The 23,142-nt window shown below is 39.3% G+C and overlaps 1 protein-coding gene across 1 annotated transcript in view; it reads right to left on the bottom strand.

Annotated features, from left to right (window-relative positions):
- Positions 1–7,852: 7,852 nt before the first annotated feature.
- PTPRD (protein tyrosine phosphatase receptor type D) overlaps positions 7,853–23,142 on the bottom strand; it is a 270,043-nt gene continuing 254,753 nt past the window's right edge. Inside the window, 3 exon segments of the mRNA XM_032214325.1 lie at positions 7,853–10,774; positions 14,604–14,739; positions 17,599–17,753. Coding sequence (XP_032070216.1) covers positions 10,706–10,774; positions 14,604–14,739; positions 17,599–17,753 — 360 coding nt within the window. The 3' untranslated portion in view covers positions 7,853–10,705.

The following is a 23,142-nucleotide window of genomic DNA, read 5'->3' as shown; positions in this document are numbered from 1 at the left end:
TATTAGTAATTGCTGTGGGATTCAGTTGGTTACTAAGTTAGCATGCTGAAGAACAATAATCTGTCTAGGAATAGAGAGCTTTTGAAAAGTTTTTGAAGCCCATGGTGGATCTATCCAGTGGTGGGATTCAATGTTTTTACTACAACTTGTGTGGGTGTGGCTTGGTGGACGTGGCAGGGGAAGGATACTGCAAAATCCCCATTTCCTCCTGATCAGCTGGGACTCGGGAGGCAGAGAATAGATGTGGGCAGGGACAGTCAGAGATAGTATTTACTGGTTCTCTGAACTACTCAAAATTTCTGCTACCGGTTTTCCAGAACTGGTCAGAACCTGCTGAATACCACCTCTGTATCTATCCCATGTCAGAAGCAATAGAATGCAGTATTGCAGGCCATTCTGCTGATTGCCAGCAGATCGATTCTCATCATGTAGTGAATATTTTTAGAGGAGTACAAAATGGATGGGAAGGATCTTTATAGGCTAAAGGTAGAAAATATATAAAAGCAATTGGTTTGATCCTAGAAAATAGACTTAGATGTGACTAGCAAGGAATTAGGTTGGAATCATGCTCTCTACCGACGCATCCATGTTGATCCTTTGAGATAGTGTCCCAAGGAGACAGCAAAGCCACCAAGAAATTGTGCTTGAAAGGATCGAGTAGAAGGTTAAAGATCTTTTGCTACCCTTAAGTTGCCCACACTTGTGTGAAATGGCAAACTGAAATTATAATAAGCAAATGTAAGATGAGTAGAAAATGTCCAGTTGCATTCAACTATTCAGTGCTGTATTTGCAGATTAGGATATCTTTGGAATTTGCAGGGCCGAAATTTTGGGGTGTCTGCCTTTTTTGCAAGGTTCTGAGGAGTAAGAGGTCAGGTGAGAAGCTTAAGTCACTGCCCCAGCTGTTCGACTGAATTTTCAGATAGGCAGGACCAAGTACTAAATCAATACCTGAATCTGGATGCAAGGATGACCTGGTTGCAACATCTATCACTACATTGATTGCTAGGATTGATTTGGCTGATTTGGCTGGCTAGGCAAGCCAAATCACCATTCTCACTTACTCTCACACCACTTCATGTGGATCCCTACCAACGCTGCGTGCTTGGTGGAAGAAGACGACCATCCCAGATAGGAATGTATCAATCTTCATTCAAGAATACCTTAACCCTACACTCCATTTGGCCCCCAAAAGCTTCCAAACTTTAAATGGCCAAAAAATCTGGTCCTGCCTACTCAGGAGACACCACATTACTATTGGCCAGACCCTGAAAGTTTAAGAGAACAAAAACATGTTTACACATGGCATTAGCCAAATGAAGACTCCCTATCATTGACTTAAAATGATAGACACACTTGGAATAAGTGAATAGAAATAACTTAATTACTGATTTTTTTGAACAAATATAGAATCCAAAGCCATACAAAAAAACAGTTTACGGTGAGTTCTCCTCTGGTATTATTGCTACCATCAATACTACCATTGACCCTTGAGAAGGATGGCCTTGCCATATATTTGATTTATGGTATAGGTTTTTGCTTGACTGCTAATTAAATATGTGTTGCATAGTTCTACTATTTCTCAGAAAGGTTCTCATGAACTTAAGCAGTAAAGTATGGGTTTATTTAGTCAGGCACATCTATTTACAGGCAATAGTACTCAAAGCCTTTGAGTCCATGGTTTTATGAGTCTTTCCAGCTGGATCACCTTTCTTGTGTTTAAATACACGTTAAACTTCTGAATAAGTTGTTAAAATATAAAGCACAAATTTATCTATAGATAATCAGTATATTTGAGTTCTTCTAAAGCACATGCATGTTAGATGATTAGGAAATGCATGTACAGTAACATCAATGGCTGATGCTCTTCAGTGTTGTGATGCTTTCACTTTCTTTGATAGACTTTGATAGTTGACAACATGCACACTAAAATAAACAATGGGAAACTCAGGATCCAGTGGGACTTCCAAACATACATTTATAACATTGAAACCACAATTAACTTTGGTTGACATTTCGTTAACATAGAAAAGATTTGAATATTAGTATTGTATGCAAAAAGTTGGAACAGCAATGAAATACTGACAATGGAAAATTGAATTATAAAATCAATTAAATTTGAAGAAATGGCCAAGCAATAGCAGAGAAAAAAATAACCAAGATTGTTTTGTAATACTGGAAGCCTTGCATCGATTTTGTGTTGAGAGAAGAAAATTGCAACATAAATTGAAGATTTCTGGATTTGGAGATTAAAAGGAGTTAAAAAGAAGAGGGGGAACAGATCATTACTTGATAGAAGGGTGAGAGGCTTAATTGTATCTTTCCCTTCTTTTTTCATTTTTTTACATCATATTATTTTCTGCTTGTTTTGTATACTTTTACTATATTGTATAATAAAGTTTTGAATATTACTAGAGTCTCCTTTGAGATTTATTTGTCAAAAATATTTGTAGAGTGAGAGTACACCGGAGGTGTTAATTCAGCATGTTTGATTTTGGGCCTCTGGATGTGACCTTGTTTAGCAGCTTTGTAACCAAAGCAAAACAAAACACAGACCTCTCTAAGGAAATCACAACCTATTTTCCTCCTTAGTAAGACAGACTGAAAATCTGATGATTGCATTAGAACTACCAGAAAATATCATTTCACTTTCACTTCCCAAGCCTTTAGTAGTGAAGGGAGGCCAAAAAGGAATCCTCACATTTCCTGCACCTGTATGAACAATGTCAGGGGTGTCAAACTCACTGCATCACATTGTCATCATGTGATGTATTGTGACTCCCCCCCTGGTTGCTAAACTGGGGGTGGCCATAGCCAGCATGTGACACATCTGGCCTGCGGGCCACGAGTTTGACACCCCTGAGCTTGTCAAGGCCCTCAATTCTCACATGATTTTACTACAGCAAACAGAATGCATACATGAATGGGTTGCAAATATGGCCATATGCACTGCCTCTTTTCAGTATTTGAGAGAATGTGCATGATTATGAGAAATTGGAAAAAAGAGGGAGGAAGAGAGAGAGAAGGCTAATGATTGCAAGGAACTCAGGCTGGGTGGTGTTCGTAAGTATCCTAGTGAGGAAGATTTTGACCTCATTTCATCCTGAATCCTGACTGCGGGCCTGATTATCTGGGTGGAATGGCAGAACCTCAGTTTCAAGTGTAACAGTGACTGTTTCTCCATAGAACTTCTGATATCCCTACCACATCAATATAATGTGGTGGCACAGTGCAGGGGTGGGTTCCAGCAAGAACTACTGCCGGTTTGCTCGTGTTTGCGCTGTGCACGCTTGATGCGCATTGGGTGGCATGCACAATGCAGTTAAAGTTGTTCTGCACATGTGCAGAACTGAAAAACAAGATGGCGGTGCCTACCTTGCCGCCCAGAGAACTGGTTCGGGGCTGTGGCAGGCCTGGGTCGCTGCCGGTTCCAGTGACCCAGGATGCCAAACCACTACTGGTTCAGACGAACTGGTAGGTACCCACCACAGGCACAGTGGTTAGAATGCAGTATTGCAGGCCATTCTGCTGATTGCCAGCAGATCGATTCTCATCAACTCAAGGTTGACTCAGCCTTCCATACTTTTGAGGTGCCAGAGATTTGGTAGCAATATGCTTACTCTGTAACTGCTTAGAGATGGTTGTAAAGCACTATGAAGCAGTATTTAAGTCTAAGTGCTATTCCTATTGCTATTATTACTGATAATGCAAGACAAACTGGGGACTGAGAGGGTTTTACCTCCCTGCATCATCTAGATCACAGACATTATGTTCGGTGTTCTGGGCTTTTTGTTTACTTGATATTTCCCAGTCAAAATCAGTATGCTATGAAAAACTCTGAATCTGTATTCCTTGTATTGACTTTGAGCCCCCAAAGAAATTTATGGGGATTATCAAAACAAATCCACAGGCTCTACCCTTGCAAAAATAAACAATATCCACCAGGTTTAATCTTGGTTTGGGAAAATGGAGCCAGAGGCACACCTCCGTGAAATTATGAAAATGGGTGAGATAAAGTATTTTGCACATTTAACATACGTTTGTAACAATGGATGTCTTAATGACTTGGAAAAATGATAACAGATGCAAATGACTGGAGAAATTTATGTTGCAAAGTCACTGAGCCACATATTTAGTGTATTTCCTGGTAAGGTAAGCCTACCTGCTGCTTTACCTGACTGCTGTAATGATGAAAGGTCTTTTCCTGATATTTTGCTGACATAAGTCAGTTGAAATAAATTCAACTAGCAAGAGCAATATGTTAAAAATAAGTCTTTTATAGGTTTGATACATCATTATCTGTGCCCATTACACTGCCCATTTTAAGGCTTTCCTAAGAAAAGCTGTTACCAGATGTTTCTGTACATATTTACTCATTGTTGCGAGACCATTGGAACTATTTCTATCCATTATTAACATCATCACAGATGCAAGCTCTTCCTTAAATGGAAATTTATTCAAACATCAGTCTATACACACATAGTTAGAAAACCATTCTTTTACTCAAAATTCATTATTTCAGAATGCCAAAAATATTCTGCTTTGGCAATATAATTATTTCTCTCTCTCTCTCCCTCCCTCCCTCCCTCCCTCCCTCCCTCCCCCCTCCCTCTCCTTCCCTCTCTCCATCCCACCACTCTCTCACCATATATATATATAAGTATGCCACTGGAAAGAGCACCAAATACATCATTTTAATTGGTTCTCTCCTCACACTGTTGTAAGAACTAAAGGGGCTTCAGAATGAGGATAACCAATCTGTGCTAGTGGTAGAAATATCCTTTGTTGTGAGCTGTTCCAGAGAATAACAAGCACAATAAAAATACAACTGCTAGGCTGAGTTTGAGGCTCCCAAATCAATATTTTGTTCAGCTGTGAAGTAAACATCACACTGTTAGATCATTTAAGACAGAACCAAGGCAGGATGTTTGCATTTTCAGCACCTGTTTTGATTAGGCTTCAACACTCAAGAACTGAATACACACAACAAGCACTGTGTACACTCCATGGAGTGCCTGAACAAAGGCCCTGGACGAAAATTCTCCAGCCGTTCTTCAGAGGTGGTTGGTTCCTTAAAATACAGATATCTTGACAACCTGAGGCATTTGTGCAGAAATTCTGGTTTCTGCATTTCTGATGCAGCTGCTCACATTTTATGATTTCTATTAGTTGCATGTCCCATGTTATTGACCAAATAAGTGGTAAAGAACTCCTCTAACATTATTGCATTAAAGGCCTATAGCTTGAAATATTTCTTGCAAAGCCTCTCTACAGTTCTGTGTAGATAGGCAACTTTAACAATAATTTATGATTGTGAGGTAAAAGTTCCCCTCGCACATATGTGCTAGTCGTTTCTGACTCTAGGGGGCGGTGCTCACCTATGTTTCAAAGCAAAAAAGCCACTGCTGTCCAAAGACATCTCCGTGGTCATGTGGCTGGCATGACTAAATGACGAAGGTGCATGGAAAGCTGTTACCTTCCCACCAAAGGTGGTCCATACTTTTCTACTTGCATTTTTACATGCTTTTGAACTGCTAGGCAGAAGCTGGGACAAGTAACAGGAGTTCACTCGTTATGTGGCGCTAGGGATTCGAACTGCTGAACTGTCGACCTTTCTGATTGACAAGCTCAGCATCTTAGCCACTGAGCCACCGCATCCCTATTTATGATTGTACATGCAGATAATCCCCACTTGTGGAACTGTACATCTGTTCTAATATCGGACCAGTGTTTACCAGTTTTAAGGCTGTTCTCCTTTGAAGCAATGAACTTCAAACACTGTAGCAGATGAACATAAAATCCGTGTTTCATAGGACTGTAGTCACATTTTATGCTGCTACATAAAATCTCTGTCAAGAAAGTTTCCCCCTTTTTATAGGAGGAAGAAAATCAAAGCTTTGGCGAAATGATGTATTATCTAATTTAGATCAAAGATATTCCCTATTACCAGAGGCGATGCCTGCAAGAATAAGAAACTGATGAACAAATTTGGGACCATACACGGCAGATAATGTCACAAAGGCATTAGGTCTTCCACAACCCAGAAAATTGCTTCAAGATATTGCTGTCCTTTCGAATGGCAGTTGCTTTGCTAGTGAACTCAGGCCGTCCCTGATCATTTTTTAAGCAGCGTATTTATTTTGGCCATTGGTCAGAAATGCAAAAACACAAATATAAATAACCACACCTCATTTTTTAAAGCAATTTCAAGAAATAGACAAACCCTGTCCGGTGGTATCTGGTGAAATAAAAAATGAGGGACTCCGACAAGCAGAAGTGTGAGAAAAGACAACCGAGGTTGCGTAACACTGACATTTTTATTAGAATTCATTTGTAACAAATGGAGCTTGTGTCAGCAAAGAACTGATTTCCATACAGACTTTCTTTCGCCACTAATGTAACGAAGTAAGAAAATAAAAAGCACGCCTTTCATTCTGTAAAACATTTACGCGTACTACTGATTAGAGGTAATTGTATTTTTTTTAACAAGCCATTTTACAAGTTTTTTTTTTGTTTTAATTTTTCAGTCTAGGCATCCAAAACAAGAGCAGAGAACACAACTTGTATTATTTTTGTAGACACTCCAAGCCTGAATGGCAACGCCACATAACAAGATGGATGACGGGATCCTCAGCCCTCTAATGATAGTCTTTTGGAGTATCAGGGCTCTTAAAAATTAAAAGTTTAAAACCAGAAGAGGGAGAGAAATAAAAAAGGGGGGGAAATCTGTGTTTCATTGTTGCCCCTGCAAACTTTCCCCCTCTTTTATCATGTTTTTGTGTTATTTACATACACACAAGTGAATTTTCATAATCGTTTTTGTTACAGATGGGTTCAAGTAATAATACTATTGGGTGTAGAATCAATAGGGCAGTGCATAGTACAAAGATATAGAAAGTGCAGATCACCCTCCTTTGCCCATCCATCCTCACCAACGGCTAACCATGCAAACCATGTTTTTTTTAAAAAAGAGAGCTAAAATAAAAGTTCTGTACAAATAATTCTTATATAGTTTGTGTATTTCTCCATCATTAACTAATTACAAAATTATACATAACTACACATACATAGGTAAATAATAGCACCGTACTGATTATGCTGAGGAAACAAAATGCCGACTATGGTGAATGACGATTCACGAGACCGACTCGTTGAAAAAAGAAAAGAAAAAGGAAATGAGAGAAGAAAAATCACCACACCGCAAAGAAACCCAGATGGAATGCACATCAATGATTTGGATAGAAATCTCTTTAGAAGCAACTCCTGAATAGTCGCTTGGAGAGGACTGGCTATTTATTTGGCGGCTTTTTGGTGTCATGCGTGCCCTTCCTACTGATTTAGCTTATCATCTTCTTTTACAGAACAAATTATTGTTGGAGAAAGGCTGGCCCTGATCTGTAATGAGTTAAAAGGCATGTCTGCACAAGATGTCCACGGATAGAGCTGGGGCACAATTGGAGTCCTCCTAGACCAGGGGTGTTAAACTCGCAGCATCATATTTTCATCACCTGACTTATTGCAACTTTTCCCCTCTTCACTAAACCAGAGGTGGGCATAGCCAGTGCATGGCGCATCCGGCCCATGGGCTGTGAGTTTGACACTCCTATCCTAGACACATGGCCTCTACAGGGATGGTGGAAGGCAACTTCGCACAGATTCATCTTGTGCGCCAATTGCACCCTGTCCTGGACCAGGAGATCCTGTTCTTGCTCACGTATAATTGATTGCTTCCTAAGCCCCCACATCCTTCTGCCACACCTTGCTGACAGCTATACCCATGATTGCGAACTCCTTTGTGTCCCAGTTTCTGCAAGAACCAAATGATTCACATCACACGGTCCTGCTTTTTTTGGGGGGGGGGGGAATTCTATTGCTTTGGCCCTTGCAGGGTTGTGCTTGAATTTAAGCCAGTTCACCCAAAGCGTTTGTGCAGCCGTGCCTCTCCAGCATCTTTGGACGGCATGTCAATCTGTCGAGCCATCCTTTTGATTGAAAGTGTGAGTTCTGTATGTAGCCCGGCCCCTTTTTATTTTTGACAGAAACAAATCAAAAGAAAACATGCAGTGCACACATTCATGTTGGATTCTGATGTAGAATTAAAGAATCTCACTCTGAGGTAGCCTTCTATAATGCTTATTTAAAAACTATTATACATATGTATGTGGATTTTTTTTGTTTTTTGCGCTTTTTAATTGATTTTCTTAAAATATATATATATATAAAAGTGCTCAAATAGAATGCTTTCTAGTGTTTGGTCTTTTAATATATTTATTTCTGGTAATGGTGGAAAACATGGAAAAATAAATGCTAATGTAGGTATATTCCTGGTTGCTTTTATTTATGGAAACACATCTAAGAACATTTCTTTGTGATCTATATTTTGATCAAAATGGCACCAGGTTGACCAAGCCCAATATAAGAAACAATGGCTTCTGTTCAACTGGCACAATCCATTTATTCAGTTGTCATTAGACAATACCACCGTAAGTCCTTTGTCCAATCCAGCTGATCTCAGAGCCCTCCTTGCTTGAGTTAAAAGAACATGTTGTGACCTCCAGTGAAATTCACGTACATGAGTGGGGATCCAAACCCAGTCAAATTGCCATTCCTAAAGTATTAGGAGTATTTTATTATATTTTTAGAATAGCAGCATGTCTATAAAACAGAACAAAATAAAATTATAGTTATGAATGCCAGCTGGGGGCATTTTTGAAATAGTTTGCCTGTGCCTACAGGGTGCCTGACTACCCTCTGGTATGGATGAAAAAAAATATCAATAGTGAAAACTTGGAATGAATATTGTTAAGAAAAACTTCACATGCTGAAAAGAGACTGTGTTAATTGGAAAAAAAAGGTTGATGAGAAATCACAGAGATCCTGTTGGAGCAAACATAGACAAAAGAAATCGAAGCAATGCTATCAAAATAGGCATCAAATATAAGGCACTCTAAATGCAAAAATTAAAACTGAAAAACAGCATTTCTAACTAGTGCTGTCTGCCAGAAAATATTCTGGCCTACAGACCAACGTGTGTTTGGCTTTGCCCCATTTTACGTCGTCATTCCAAAAACCTATTCTATACTGCAGACAATTTTATAAGTGGATACATTTTAAAAACCCTTGACAACTATTATAGCATTTTCCTTCCATTAGGGATATGCACTGACCTCCTTTGTATGCCTACTTCCTATACTTATTATGGATGCTGTTGCACTAAACTTTTTGCAATATGAAATCTCACTGAGAGCTATAACATGATATGCAATGCAATCCCTAAGCAGGTTTATTTAGGAGTAAGTCCCACTGAGTTAATGGGCCTTCCCTTCTAGTAACGGCAGATCAAACCTTAATGTGCATGGGTGATGAATGATATGTGTGCACATGATTTCTACCCATTAGATTTGGGTAAGGTTGAATTTCAAGTATCACTGATGTGCATTCCTCATTTCCCCTAGGAAATTGAAAAGAAAGCAAAACAAAAAGATAAAAGAAACACAAATCCCTCAAAAGCAAACCTCGAAATGCAGAGATGTGTAGAAATGTTGTATGGTGTCTGAATGTATCAATTTGTATTTTCCCCCCCACTACTTCAACAAATCCAAGTCATGGAAGAACTGATACATGTATATTTATATTTATATATTTATATTTATGTGCATTTCTTTCTGTCTATCTACGTATTATTGTTGTAGATGGATAGAGAGAGAATGAGAGAGATATACATATATTTATAATAGAAAGAGAAACGTGTGAGCGTTAGTAGCAGCTTTATACTTGCGCTTCCCTGTTGATTCCAAAAGAAATAAAAACAAAATCTCCCATATGTAGATTAACTGATTTATATTTCATTGAAAAAAAAATCAAATGTAAAAGCAAGATCTAAATGAGAATGTGGTCCTGGAGATAAATATAGGGCTGCACAAAAATGTGCAAATTGTCAAAATTATTTAACATTTCTACAGCGAGATATTACAGGTAACAGTTCTACAGCATAAAAAAACTACAATTCAGAAACAAACAAAAAAAATCGAACAGGTATGCAATTTTTGTTTGAATTTACTTCATCGAATGATAAACCTTTGTCGTCGTTTTTTTAAAAAAGGAAAAAAAGTTTACACAGTTAAAAATGAAGCACAGGTCAGCAGTATCTTTACAATACTAGAAAACTAAATAAAGGACTTTCTTTTCAAACATTTGCCCTTTGCCCTCCCAACCCCAAAGGTTACTGATGAGCAATATGGCAGGAAGGGGGGGGGATGTTGGAACCAAGAGGTGGTTTTGTTCTGGAGGAGCCGGGATGGGCCTCCTGACGAACATCTGACGCTGAATTGCAGAAACCTAAGGTTGGCATCGTTGATTATCATGCGGTCCTGAACGAGATGATCGTCCTTGGAAGGAATGTCCTCTTCCTTTTCATTCAAATTCAATCAAAACAGAATCCTGGGATCTCTGTAAACTGAAATCCTTCCGGTGCCTCAACCCAGTCAAGTTTCTTTAATTGTGTTTCTGGTTAAGTTTACTGATGACTGAATTGTTGGTTCATCCGGCAGTTTGTTTTGTTTCCTGTTAATATTTCCCACTAATTGGTCTTTAATTTAAAGTTAAGTACTTCTCAAGCACACTGTATGGCTCAGAAGAGGCTCTCTGGATCTTAAAGGGCCTGTAGTTAACAATCCAGAATGGGTCAGCGTTTTTCCATTTGTTTTTACGTTGCATAGTGATCAAAGCTGCCCAGATATTCTAGTGCAGCTCGATAGCAGAACTGATACTGATCCTTGGGAAAGAGAGAGGAAGAGAGAGAGAGAGAGACAGACAGACAGACAGAAAATTAGGTTGAAATAAATATATTTGCTCAGCAAAGATACATTGACAATTTTCTAATCCTGATTAAGAGAACAGAAAAAAGGGATCACTTTCTGTGTTTACACAAGCTCTGTGTAAACTTATACCTTTTCAGATTTATAGGGGATCAAGATGATTTTGGCTTAAAAGCTGATCAGAGTGGCTGTTTCTGCGTAAACAAAAATCCTTGGCACAGAATTTGTATCTCCCTAATAGGATACATGTAAATGTGATGTATGTGCTTAACATTCACGTTTGTGGTAGCCACTAAAGAACTGCATCTGAGTTATGGAATTACAGAGTGGAGATTGGACATCTAATACACAGCCTTTTGGTTGGTACAGTAGAACTTCTGGTCATGATCATAATTCTTTCCTTAACTTTGGTCGCAACCTGATTTGGTCATGACCCAAAACTAATTTTGGAATTTTTGTGCTTACCCCCCGCCCCCCAAAAATGGCGCAGAAGGGGAAATTGGCCACGGGGGGGGGAATGATTTTTTTGGTCGGAACCCAATTTGGTCGTGGTCAGAAGCATTTGTGATGAGAGGTTCTACTGTACCAGGTTGTATGGGTAGAATATCACAACTAGAATGTCCAACTGGTGCCTTAAGTCACCCCTCCAGCAAGTGATCCATTGTTTCTTTAGGTAGACTAGCTCAAAGCCAGGCCCTCCAACACTTTTTGGTGTAATCTTAATCGGAGAAAACACAAAAAGTTGCAGTGGGAAGACTACTTCAGAACATCCTGCCCTATGCACCTTGTTTTATCCGTGTGCTAGATATCATGCTTTCAGCGATCAGACAACCCTAACCCTAAGCATTGATACATTTCTTTCTCTTTCTCTCTCTCTCATCTCTCTCTCTCTCTCTCTCTCTCTATCTATCTAGTCTCTCTCACATTAAGCAATTATTTAATGAAGCCCTCAGTACTAATTAGCTCATGACTACTGTACAAAAATTACTTTGATGTAACCAGTAGTATTTTTTCTTAATATTATATTTAATCTTGTATGAAGAAGTCTAATAATTTTATGCTTGTAACAGTGATTTCTGTTATAACTGTAATTAACATTGACAGTACATTTTTTTCTTTAGATTTAAAATTCTAAATTATCCAACCAATAGAATCTCAATAACTTTAATTAATACTATATAAATAACTTTGTCCTGAAACAACAGACAGCATTAAGATATATAACAAGATAATAAAGAGGGAAATATTCTCGTCATTGTGGTACTTCTTCATTTTACTGATCTACAGCCTCCTTCCGTCTCTTGCCCTAAGCCACCTCTTTCTCTGCAGCAACAGATTTTTGCTGAATCCAAAGCAAAGTAAAGGAAGCTTTCAGCTGCTGTGGTTAAAACAATGTGTGAGTTAAGAGAAAGGAATTCTATGGTGAGTCTAGAAGGGCAAGGATTGGGAGGGTGGGGGTTTGTTTTAAAACCCAGAACATTTATGCTCTTACTTGAAATAAAAAATGCAACCCTTTGTCATTTTGTCTCTCTTTTGGGGAGAACAGAATCTCCCAAATAACCAGGAATTTGGACAATGCAGGGATTTCCACATGTGGGGCTTTTTAAATGCAAGTAAACCCATTCCTCTGCAGATATTTGGGCTCCAGATGGGAGGTTCAAAAAAATTACACCAACCCTCAACCCTCAATCATATTTATTTATTTAATTTATATAATGCTTTTATTATTTTTACAAACAACTCAAAGCAGTAAACATATCTAATATGTCTTCCTCCTCCTAATTTTCTCAAAACAACAAGCCTGTGAGGTAAATTTGGCTGAGAGAGCATGACTGGTCATGACTTTCATGGCCAAGGAAGGATTACTACGGTCTCCTGTTTTCTAGATTGGTATCTTAACCACTAGTCCCTGGGATATTGCAGTGGACAACTGGGTGATAGCGAGACGACCTCCAGTTGCTATCCGTTTAGTCCCCAATCAATCAACTAAATAAAGATGTGCTACTATTTGTTTCTTCTTATCCTGCCTTATATTTCAAGGAAAGTCTTTGTTGCTTAAAGCATCCTTCAATGAAAGAATGAAAACAGTCTATTTGTAGGTTTCTATATTTGCTTGTGTTACAAAATATAAATAACAAATAACAAATTAAGATCAGTGACGTGCGGTGAAGCTTCTGGCTGGTGAGGCAAAAAGAAAGAAAGCGGCTCCCCCCGCCGCAGCAGGCTGGAGCGAGAGCTGCGGTCTCCCAGCCAGCAGCCCCAGGAGGAAAGGGCAAAGAGGGGTGGGGGTGTGTTCCAAGAAGCCCCCTTCCCTTTTTGGCACTCGGCAAGGCCTGCCGGAGCTCTGAGAGAAAGCGGCGGGAGCGGAATGCTGTCATCTATTGCCGGAAAGTCCGGTGAGGGAAGTGGGGCTCGTGGAGACTCGCTCACAGCCGGCTTCTCTGGGGCGGAGGGGGGGGCAATAGAATCAGAGCGGATCCTCTTGCCGCTGCAATCCGCTCCGCTTCTATTGCCCCCCCCTCCGCTCCAGCCGGCTTCTCTAGAGCGGAGGAGGGGGCGACAGAAGCGGAGCGGATCCTCTTGCTGCTGCGATCCACTCCGCTTCTATCGCCCCCCCCTCTGCCCCAGAGAAGCCGGCTGTGAGCGAGTCTCCACGAGCCCCGCTTCCCTCACCGGACTTTCCGGCAATAGAGGACAGCATTCCGCTCCCGCCGCTTTCTCCCAGAGCTCCGGCAGGCCTTGCGGAGTGCCAAAAAGGGGAGGGGGCTTCTTGGAACACCCCCCCACCCCTCTTCGCCCTTTCCTCCTGGGGCTGCTGGCTGGGAGACGGAACCAGGGCTGCAAACACCCTCCCCACCCCTCTTCGCCTTTCGCCTCCGCGGTTCCTCCTCGCCCTCCCCCCACCTCCATCCCCAAGTCTGTGTCCACCAGGCGTCTCGCGTTTATGCCCGCCATAAAGCAAGATGCCTGGCGGACACAGCGGGGGGGATGGAGGAGGCGGAGGGGGGCGAGGTGGCAGCCGGCGAAGAAAGGGGAGAGGAGGAGGAGGAGGAAAGAAAGAGGGGAGCAGGATGGGGGGGAGAGGGCTGCCCCTCTCTTCTCAAACAAACAAGGCTCCCCTCCCTGCGTCTGCTCCTTCCCTCTCTTCTCAAGCAAACTCTCTCTCAAATTGAGAGAGCGATTGTTTGAGTGAAGTCAAGAAACAGACACACACACACACACACACACACAGACAATAAAAACAAATGACAATTACATTACAAATAAATTGAATTCCTCCCCCCTGCCCCGTCCCTCTGACCCACATACCTTCCAGCTGCGCCAAAATTCCAGATTCGGTCTAGCTAGGCTCCAGGGCCAGGCAGGCTAGGGTAGTGGCTCCTAGAGCCACCACGTGCCCTCTGCAGGAAGAGGCCCGAGAACTATGGGCCTCATTTGCATACTAATTTTTTTGCTTTTAACCCTTGGTTAACCCTTAAAAGGCAAAAAAATCCTTATGCAAAGGAGGCCCTGAGTTCTCTGGCCTCCTCCTATACTTAAACACTATGTACACTCCAAATCACTGTGAGTTGAAGTCTGGTAGCAACTAGCTTGGCCTTAATTATTTTAGAAAAAATATTTAAGATTCCTTCCTTTTCCTGAGGAGACTGGTGAGGCCCCGCCTCCCCTGCCTCTAGTGAGTGCACGTCCCTGATTAAGATACACACACACACACACACACACACACACACACACACAGAGAGAGATGTATGTGTGTATATGTATGTAGAAAACTGTTTTTCTCACCTCTGTTTGTACCATGGCTGGCCGCTGCGTCCTTAGCATTTTGACAGTCTGGAAAATATCTACAACACCTTCATATCTCATTCGTTCCAACACAATGCTTAGGGTTATGAACACTCCAGTTCTTCCAACACCCGCACTACAAAAAAAGAAAGAAAGAAAGAAAGAAAGAAAGAAAGAAAAGGAAGGAAGGAAAAGAAACAGAGAGACAGAGAGGGAAGAAAGAAAAACAAAAAAGCAAAATTTAGTTGAATGCTTAATTGTAAATATAGCTTATGTATACAAAATCCATATATAAACTGAACATGTAAATCACATTCTTGCAAGGTGGCTATTTTCTGCTAAACCAAATAGTAATTGTAACTGAAATTCTGAATATGATTTGAAGACTTTCAGTTTTTGAGTAGGAGTAGATAATAGAAAAACTAGGAGACCTTTATCAACAGAGATAATTGAACATCATTTTTTAAAGCATACACCTGCAAATATAGTTGATAGCAGAAGAACTACATTTAGTTAAAAGATGACACACAGATTGTTCTTTGAAAGTGTTTTGAGAAAGCATATTTTCTACTACCCATTAAAAGATTAGCATTATTGGATGTTGGGTAGCTCTTCCAAATTATTGTATCAGGCTCCTGGCCTAACTGTATGAAAACATGGCTAATAATGCAAAATATTAATTAACTGAAAACACATGTTATAATCTGATGGGGTAGAATCTTGAAGTGTTCAGATTATAATAATGATTTCAAGTTATTACTGTTTATCTTAAATGGAAAAAAAATGAAAGCAGGATTTTGCCATGTTTGCTTCAAACCAGTCCATGTCAATAGCTAAAATAAAATGAAAAACAAATGTTACAATTACTCTTTCCTCTTTTTTCTTACAAGAAATCTAGTAGGGGATTATATAAACAGTTGTACTCTAGATACGTTTTTTGAACTGTACTAATAAATGAGGAAAGCAAACACTTTTTCTGTAAGAGATTTTCAGCTAATGATTTCCTTAATCTCTCTCTGATTATATGCCATGAATTATCAGTATGCATTTCCTCTTCGTGATCTACCCTTTCTGAAGGATAATCTGTCCCCAACCAATCGTTCGGATTTTGCAATAGTGTACCCATTGATGTTTGATTCCAATTGAGTCCATCCAGCTTGTTGTTGATTGTTTTTTCTCTTTCCTGCCATTTTCCCTGGGTACATATGCACAGATACTCACATATAACTATATGAAGAAATGTGAGTGCAAATTGAACAAATATCCATCCTAGAAAGGAACAGTACATACACACCAGCCCATGTGTGTATGTCACATGTTCAGGTAAGTGAAATAAAAAATGGGGACTCTATGGTGCACTTTATAATTTGGGACATTGGTAATACAACTTGTCATTATGAGAGCCATTATATGACTGAGTGTATGGCTTCAAGTTTTAACTAAATAGGATCAGTACTTATTTTTTACTCTGTCAAAAGATGATTTTATAGAGCTAATCCTTTAATCATAGTATCTGATTCATAAGTCTGCCTTACATTTTGGAAGGATACAAAAATGAATTTTCTTCCTACTATTCACATCTAATACATACTAGCTTTCTATGTATTTCCTCCCATTGACTCAATACTTTAGATTATTAGCTTTTCTTTCCATGTACAGAAATCATAGATATGAAGACATATCACATCACCCGACTCAACATTTTTTAACAAATTATGGGGACAGGCATTCTTTCTATGGATTCAGAACTGCTGTACACATTTTGTAAATACCCAGAGAAAGATTATTTATTCTTTATTCCTGAGCATTTCTATGGCTGTTTCTGTCCATTTCTATACAGCTGATAATATTTTATCTTCTACTTTTGTTCCTGTCTAGTCTTTCACAAAGACTGAATATTAGAGTTCTATAGTCCCATAAGGAAGAAGCAAGCTGCAGAATTGCCAGAAGAGGAAAATGGAGGTTACATTGTATAAATCTTGCAATTCTTTCCATTAGGCTGCACACATTTTACTGAACATATGATTATCAAATTAAAACATTAGTTTTTGCAATCCATAAAGCAAATTGATTAAATAAGCACAAAAGATTACGATTATGATAATCTTTATTACAGTCACTAAGCAGTTCGTAAGCAAAAGATGTTCTTAAGTATTCTGTAGGATTGTATTTAAAAAATGTTTCCCGTCTTGTTACGTTTATATTCAAGAAAACAATGAATTTTTTTTTTAAGCTTAGGGAATGGTAAAGGTTCCCCTCGCACATACGTGATAGTCATTCTCAACTCTAGGGGCCGGTGCTCATCTCTGTTTCAAAGCCGAAGAGCCAGCGCTCTCTGAAGACGTCTTCATGGTCATGTGACCGGCATGACTAAACACCAAAGGCGCACGGAACGCTGTTACCTTCCCACCAAAGGTGGTTTCTATTTTTCTACTTGTATTTTTACATGCTTTTGAACTGCTAGGTTGGCAGAAGCTGGGACAAGTACCAGGAGCTCACTCCATTATGCGGCACTAGGGATTCGAACCACCAAACTGCTGACCATTGTGATCGACAAGCTCAGCGTCTTAGTCACTGAGCCACCGCATCCCTTTTCTAAGCTTACTAGAGGAAATAATTGTCAGCTACTATAACCTTTTGCTCCACACAGGGATGTGCAGGAATATTAGCAGCATCATTACTGAGAGATGACTTGTCTTGATTCCAGTTAAATTCCAGTAGAACAAAATCTTTTCTTCTTCTTCTGGGACTGCTAGATCTGCATGAGTCTACTATGCTGTTTATTGTCATATTTCTGTAGATGGGGAATGGAAACTGTCAGATAATGGGATGAATAAGGTCACACTGTCAGCTCGATGCTGACATGACATTTGAACCACCTCGCATTTGCTTCCCCGTGCCTATATTTCTACCTCGGCATGCTATTACCATCATTAAACATCTTGTCATTTTAATCAGACAAACAATATTTAGCACCTGCGTTTCTTTCTCTTACCTACAGTGAACCGAAATTGGCCCATCTTGTCCAAACTGCTCTTTTGTTTTATGAACTTGGCCAATGAAGTCTATAAACCCTTCTCCCGATTTTGGCACTCCTTGTTCAGGCCAGTCAGTAAACTGGAATTGCCTCACTGTTCGGGACTGGCCATCCTTGGAATGAAAAGCAGACATATCAGATGGACTGTACAGCAGAAGACGAGAAGTTTAACATTCTTATTTAGATTTTGTGATCGTATATTGACAAGGAAAGTGACCTGCAATAAAATGAAGATAGCTTTCCTGCAAATCTAACTGCAGTCATGATGTAGTTTTTGCCATTAACAGAACCACAGTGACACAAGAGTGCAATTTCATTAACCACAGTGATGCTCAAATTATTCTCTGCCCTGGAGAGGATGTTTTTGACATTTAAATCCCGGAAAAGCAAAAGCTGCAGACAGGAAAACAGGCCTGGAGAAAACTTGATTTTGAAGCAATACCAACACACAAAAGCATCTTTGTCTATTGGTCACTATTATGTCCGCCTTGTTGTCCTTTTTCAATGTGTTCCTCTGTTGGCCTAGCCAAGCCACTCAAATGGTTATGATTCTTTTTCTAGTTTGTTTTCATGTTAATTCTTTCATTCTTCATAACATCTATTTCTCTATCAAAGCAGCATGGAAATGATAGTGAAGCCAGCCAGTATTGAAGAATATTCTTATTCAAGCAATTGCTGAAATTGCAATTCTGGATCCACCTGTAAACCGGTGAAGAAACTTCTTTGCAGACAGAGAAGAGAAACAAAGTGATCTCATGTAATTCAAGCTAGCCTTGTAAAATTGACATTGTTATTGGCACATTTGCTTGTATATATCTACTAGTAACAATTTCAGGCATTTTGATATCACGGAAAAATATAAAAGAATACCAACTTCCGTCTTCCAGCGGACAGAAGCCTTAGTAAAAGGCTTCTTGGAGGCAGTTCAAATTTACCACAAGTGAGTGGTTCTTTATAGCCTAGTCTTTTGATTACTATTGTAAATCATGAGTACAGTTCATAATAGCGGCCTTTGTGACATGGACACCTGCCTAAGTAGGGCTGTCTTTACATGTCTCATTTTCTAACCATCCACAGGGCTGCTATCATTTTTGATCTCCATAAAATCAATTAAGTGACCCAGCAATGTGAACTAGATCTTATCAAAATGAAGACATCAAGTCCTTTCTAATTTGTAGCATTGCCCTGGAAAAAGTAATGGCTATAGTAATTGGTAGCAAGAGAACAGATTATGTATCAAAGGATTTGATCAGCCTGCCTCAACTGCTGTGCTGACTTGTCTTCGTATATTGTCAGCCCATCGAAACTGACATTTAATAGAAATGACACAAATTGAACTATTGCTATTAACCTTCATGCCTTCTGGATACCTTCTACATTCTGAATGCATCCACTTTCTAGCCATGATAGGAGAATCTGCAGATGCCGTGTCTCTGTGCCTGCAAGCTATAATTGAGGCACGGTGCACAAGAGGAGGACAGGAAAACTATTGCTAGATGCCAATTGCTTAAAATGGCACTTTCTGCAGAATGAAACCAATGAAGAATCGCAGTGATGAGCGGGAATTCTTATAAAGCAGATTGGAAGCTGGAGGCAAGGGGGAAAGAAAGCACATTCTCCTACCAAAGCATTCAGTTGATTGCCTTGACACGGAGGTGAATAAAACTTTCCTCAAATAGAAAAGCAACACAAAAATGATAACTTGCACTTCGTGTCATTATTATTCAAATTCTGCAGTACGTTATTCAGCAACAACATGCAGATGGAAAAGGTGCCATTATATTTCTCTAATCAGAAGAGCCCAATGAAATATGAGAAGTGTTTTTGATTCTGGGAAATAGTTTAGGTGAATTTGATGGATAACTTGGTACTATCATCTTTGGACAAATTCTCAAGACCTCAGAAAGCCAGAGTAACAATCACTCCATCTTTAATTATTTGTCTTTTTTTAATACTTGTGTTGTGCCAGTAAATTGCCACACGTATAGAGGAAATAAACATTGTTCTCACTGATGATGAGAAATTAAGTCCTGAAATTTAATGAGATACTAACTTTTAAAAGTCACCCCACAAAATACCAAGATTATATTAATTAATTTGGATGAGATCCTCTAGCACTATTGTGAAGTTTAATTCTACCTGACTCTTTGACTTATGTGGCCCTGTATGCAAAAGAAAAAAAATAACTGCATATTATTGTTATATTAATAATAATATTAACATTGTGCACACATACCTGATTCTTTTTGATATCTAGCCTGATGGACTAGAAGCTTATTTGGATTTGGGTTGTCTGTTACTATGGCCAATGAAAGGTCTTTGGAACAAACTACAGTATACAAATAACAGAAAGTGCTTTACTATTAAAAAGTTGTCTGTAGCTCCTCCAATTCGCTGATCCTGACTGCTCGCAAGAAATCAGGTGTAAAAAAGTGTGAAATTATGTTTAAACTTTCCCAAGAAATACTGACTGCATCACAGGGATAATACAAAAGTTCCACTTTAGATGAAACTATTTTCACAATGGCATTATATTCTTTGGTTATTACAATTGAAAGAAAAAAAAATGACAATTCAATTTCATGGGAGTTTTGTTCCTATTTGCAACACATGCACAAATCAGAATAAGCAGCCTAACAATGGAATACTACTTTATGTTGATCTTTTAAGTTTATGCACAGTTTGTCCATGACATGATCCGTAGTGGACAAATAGTGAAGTCTATCCTCAATGCCTAGCCCTAGAATGGCAAGGAGAGGCTTGAAACTGACTGAATAATTCTTGTAAGGAAAATCTACAAGTCAGAATGTGACAGAAGAAAATTTCAATGGGTTGAAAAAGGTACAGTCGTTGTACTTCACTCAGAATTGAAAGTGCAGAATAATTATGTAACCATGGTTAATTTCACTTTCCTTATCACAGAATTTTAGTTACTTACTTTAGTGTAAAATTGAGGATAAATGTGGCTGTTCTTTTGGAATGAAATCCATTTTAATCTAGTAAATTTCCATATGTAAAAAAAATGTGAAATATGCATGTAATGACCCTTTCTGGGCAGCTTTATGCATAAAGACATATGTGTTTGGAGGATTGGAAAAACTCCCATTCAGAACTTTGAACTGGATACAATTAGATTAAGTCATTGCCATCGATTCTTGAATCTTCATTTTAAAGTCTTCAAATTACTTTTGTAATTCAATGGCCTTTGGCACATGTACACCTATATGTTTATCAAATAGCAGTAACTAAATTTGCATATCCTGACATATCAATAGGGTCGGTACATTCAGTGAAATATTGCTCCTGCTGCAGTTAGTATCCCAAATGCAATACTTTACATTCTCCCATAGAAGCCAAGTCTAATAAGGAAAATAGAGAGTTACAATCCACAAAGTACAGATATTAAATCAGGCAAAATTGTAGCCACATCCTAAGTTCTGCTGAGAATATTTTCTCAATTTATATGGCTACATTCTCCACAGGAAGCATGCTGTTATGTGATCCTTACTGCTAATTTGGGATAGGAAGATAGATACGTCTGCAGGACATGATTTTTTGATAGCATAGAATAGAATGAGAGAGTTGGAAGGTCTTCTAGTCCAACCCCCTACTAAGGCAGGAAACCCTATATCATTTCAGGCAAATCATTGTCCAATCTCTTCTTAAAAGCTTCCAGTGTTGGAGAATTCAATAATATGATGTCAGAAAGCATATACAAAAGGTACAGGATTTTCATGACATTGGGATCTGCCTCACTGAGCCAGTTTTCACAGTGTGGTCCAGCCAGGTTGGCTTCAGTGTCAGGGGCGTGCAATGTCCATTGATTATATCCTGCTTTGTAGGGCATGCAGAGGTCCAAACATGGATCGGACACTGTCCATTTTGGGGAATAGTTTTAGGAATTTTATAGGAGTTAAAATGGGTCTCAAAAATGCTTTTTTTCCCCCACTCCAAAAGGCAACTGGACTGTTTTTTTCCTTGAGGAAGAAGAACAAGATGTTTTGTTTCTCAGCCAAGAACCATCATCAGTTGTGATGAAGGGGGCAGTGGGGGGTGAGGAATAGAAGGTAGGTACTGACAATTGAGACTGGGTAATGGGGGATGGAAGAATAGGTTCTTACTGGATGGGGGGGGAGAAGGGGATGGAAAGATTGTGTTTCTTGCAATTGACTACAAGAAATATAATCCTTCTTTCCCACCACCACCTGCCTTTTGAAAAGAAAAAAAATCACTTGTGAAACAATTGACCTGGATGACTGAGAATCTCCACAGAGTAAAATGGCTATTTTCATTGGCTGCAAGAGTGAAAATGGCCTTCTCCTCCAGAGGCCAGAAATGGCCTGTTTGCCAACTTCCAGCCAGACCTGTTGGCAAGCAGGCATGTTTTTTGCTCTCTCCAGCTTCAGAGCCTTGCTAGGATCCTGGGGAGGGCAGAAACGGCCTCCCCCACACCCAGAGGCCCATCGGAGGCCCACAATGGACTGTTTCCAAACTTCTGATGGGCCCAAAAGGCCCCAAAATCAGCTGGCCGGTATGCATGCCCACCGATATGGCTCCGCGTGCCACCTGTGGCATGCGCACCATAGGTTCGCCATCACAGATCAATATGATCATACTCTAAAAGGTAGCAAACTTGTTTTATCAACAATTACTTTTCTTTGTAGTGGTCCCCTAAATATTAGCTCAATGGGCAACATAGCAATAACATTTTGTATTTATGTAGTAATATCTTTCAGGTGATCAGAATGATTTTCATGTATAATTTCAGTAAGAGAAGACACTCAAATATTTGACTTTAAGAGTGTACTTCACTGCAAGCCTCCATTTCAGCTGTCACTACAAAATATGTAATCACCACTTTCAAAAGCTTGTAATGGGATGTCTGTCCAAAAGATTCATTTTATTTTATTTTCAGGGCAATTAGGACTGCAACCTTTAAAAAAAAACAAAGCTAATTTAAACACCTTGAATGTGCATTTATTTTAATGAAAGAAGGTAGTAGATGCTAAGTTTAAATGTTAAGAAAATAAATTCAACTTTGATTAAGCTCATTGGGCCCGTATTCTACATAACCACCTATGTAAAAATCTCTCCACTGAAATGAACAGGCATCAAAAGAGTGGTTTTGGCTAAAGGACTTTACTTCTTACTCCTTTTGCCAACCAAAACTCTGTTCTCTAAGCTTGAAATGGTGGCTGGGGATTATTTCTGCCTCTTCTTTAGGTCAACATTAACAATGATAGTAATAGGGTTGTTGTTGTTTTTAGGCAAAGAAACTGAAATTTGAAGATGTCCTTGCAAGCAGAATACTCTGGTAAGTTTTTCTAATCATCATCATTGCTACAGGGCTTCCAGAGATAGAGATAGAGAAAAGTAAGGATTTATCCTGCCATCAAGTGTGAAGTATTACATACAAATCACAGCTTGAAAATGGCTAGAGCAGGGTCTATAAAAATGTTTATATACAGTTAATCTTATATCAGGATGAACCTTTGACTTAGC

The sequence above is a fragment of the Thamnophis elegans genome, chromosome 3, assembly GCF_009769535.1.
Source record: "Thamnophis elegans isolate rThaEle1 chromosome 3, rThaEle1.pri, whole genome shotgun sequence".
Lineage (NCBI taxonomy): Eukaryota > Metazoa > Chordata > Lepidosauria > Squamata > Colubridae > Thamnophis > Thamnophis elegans.
This window is presented reverse-complemented; position numbering and strand designations above follow the sequence as displayed.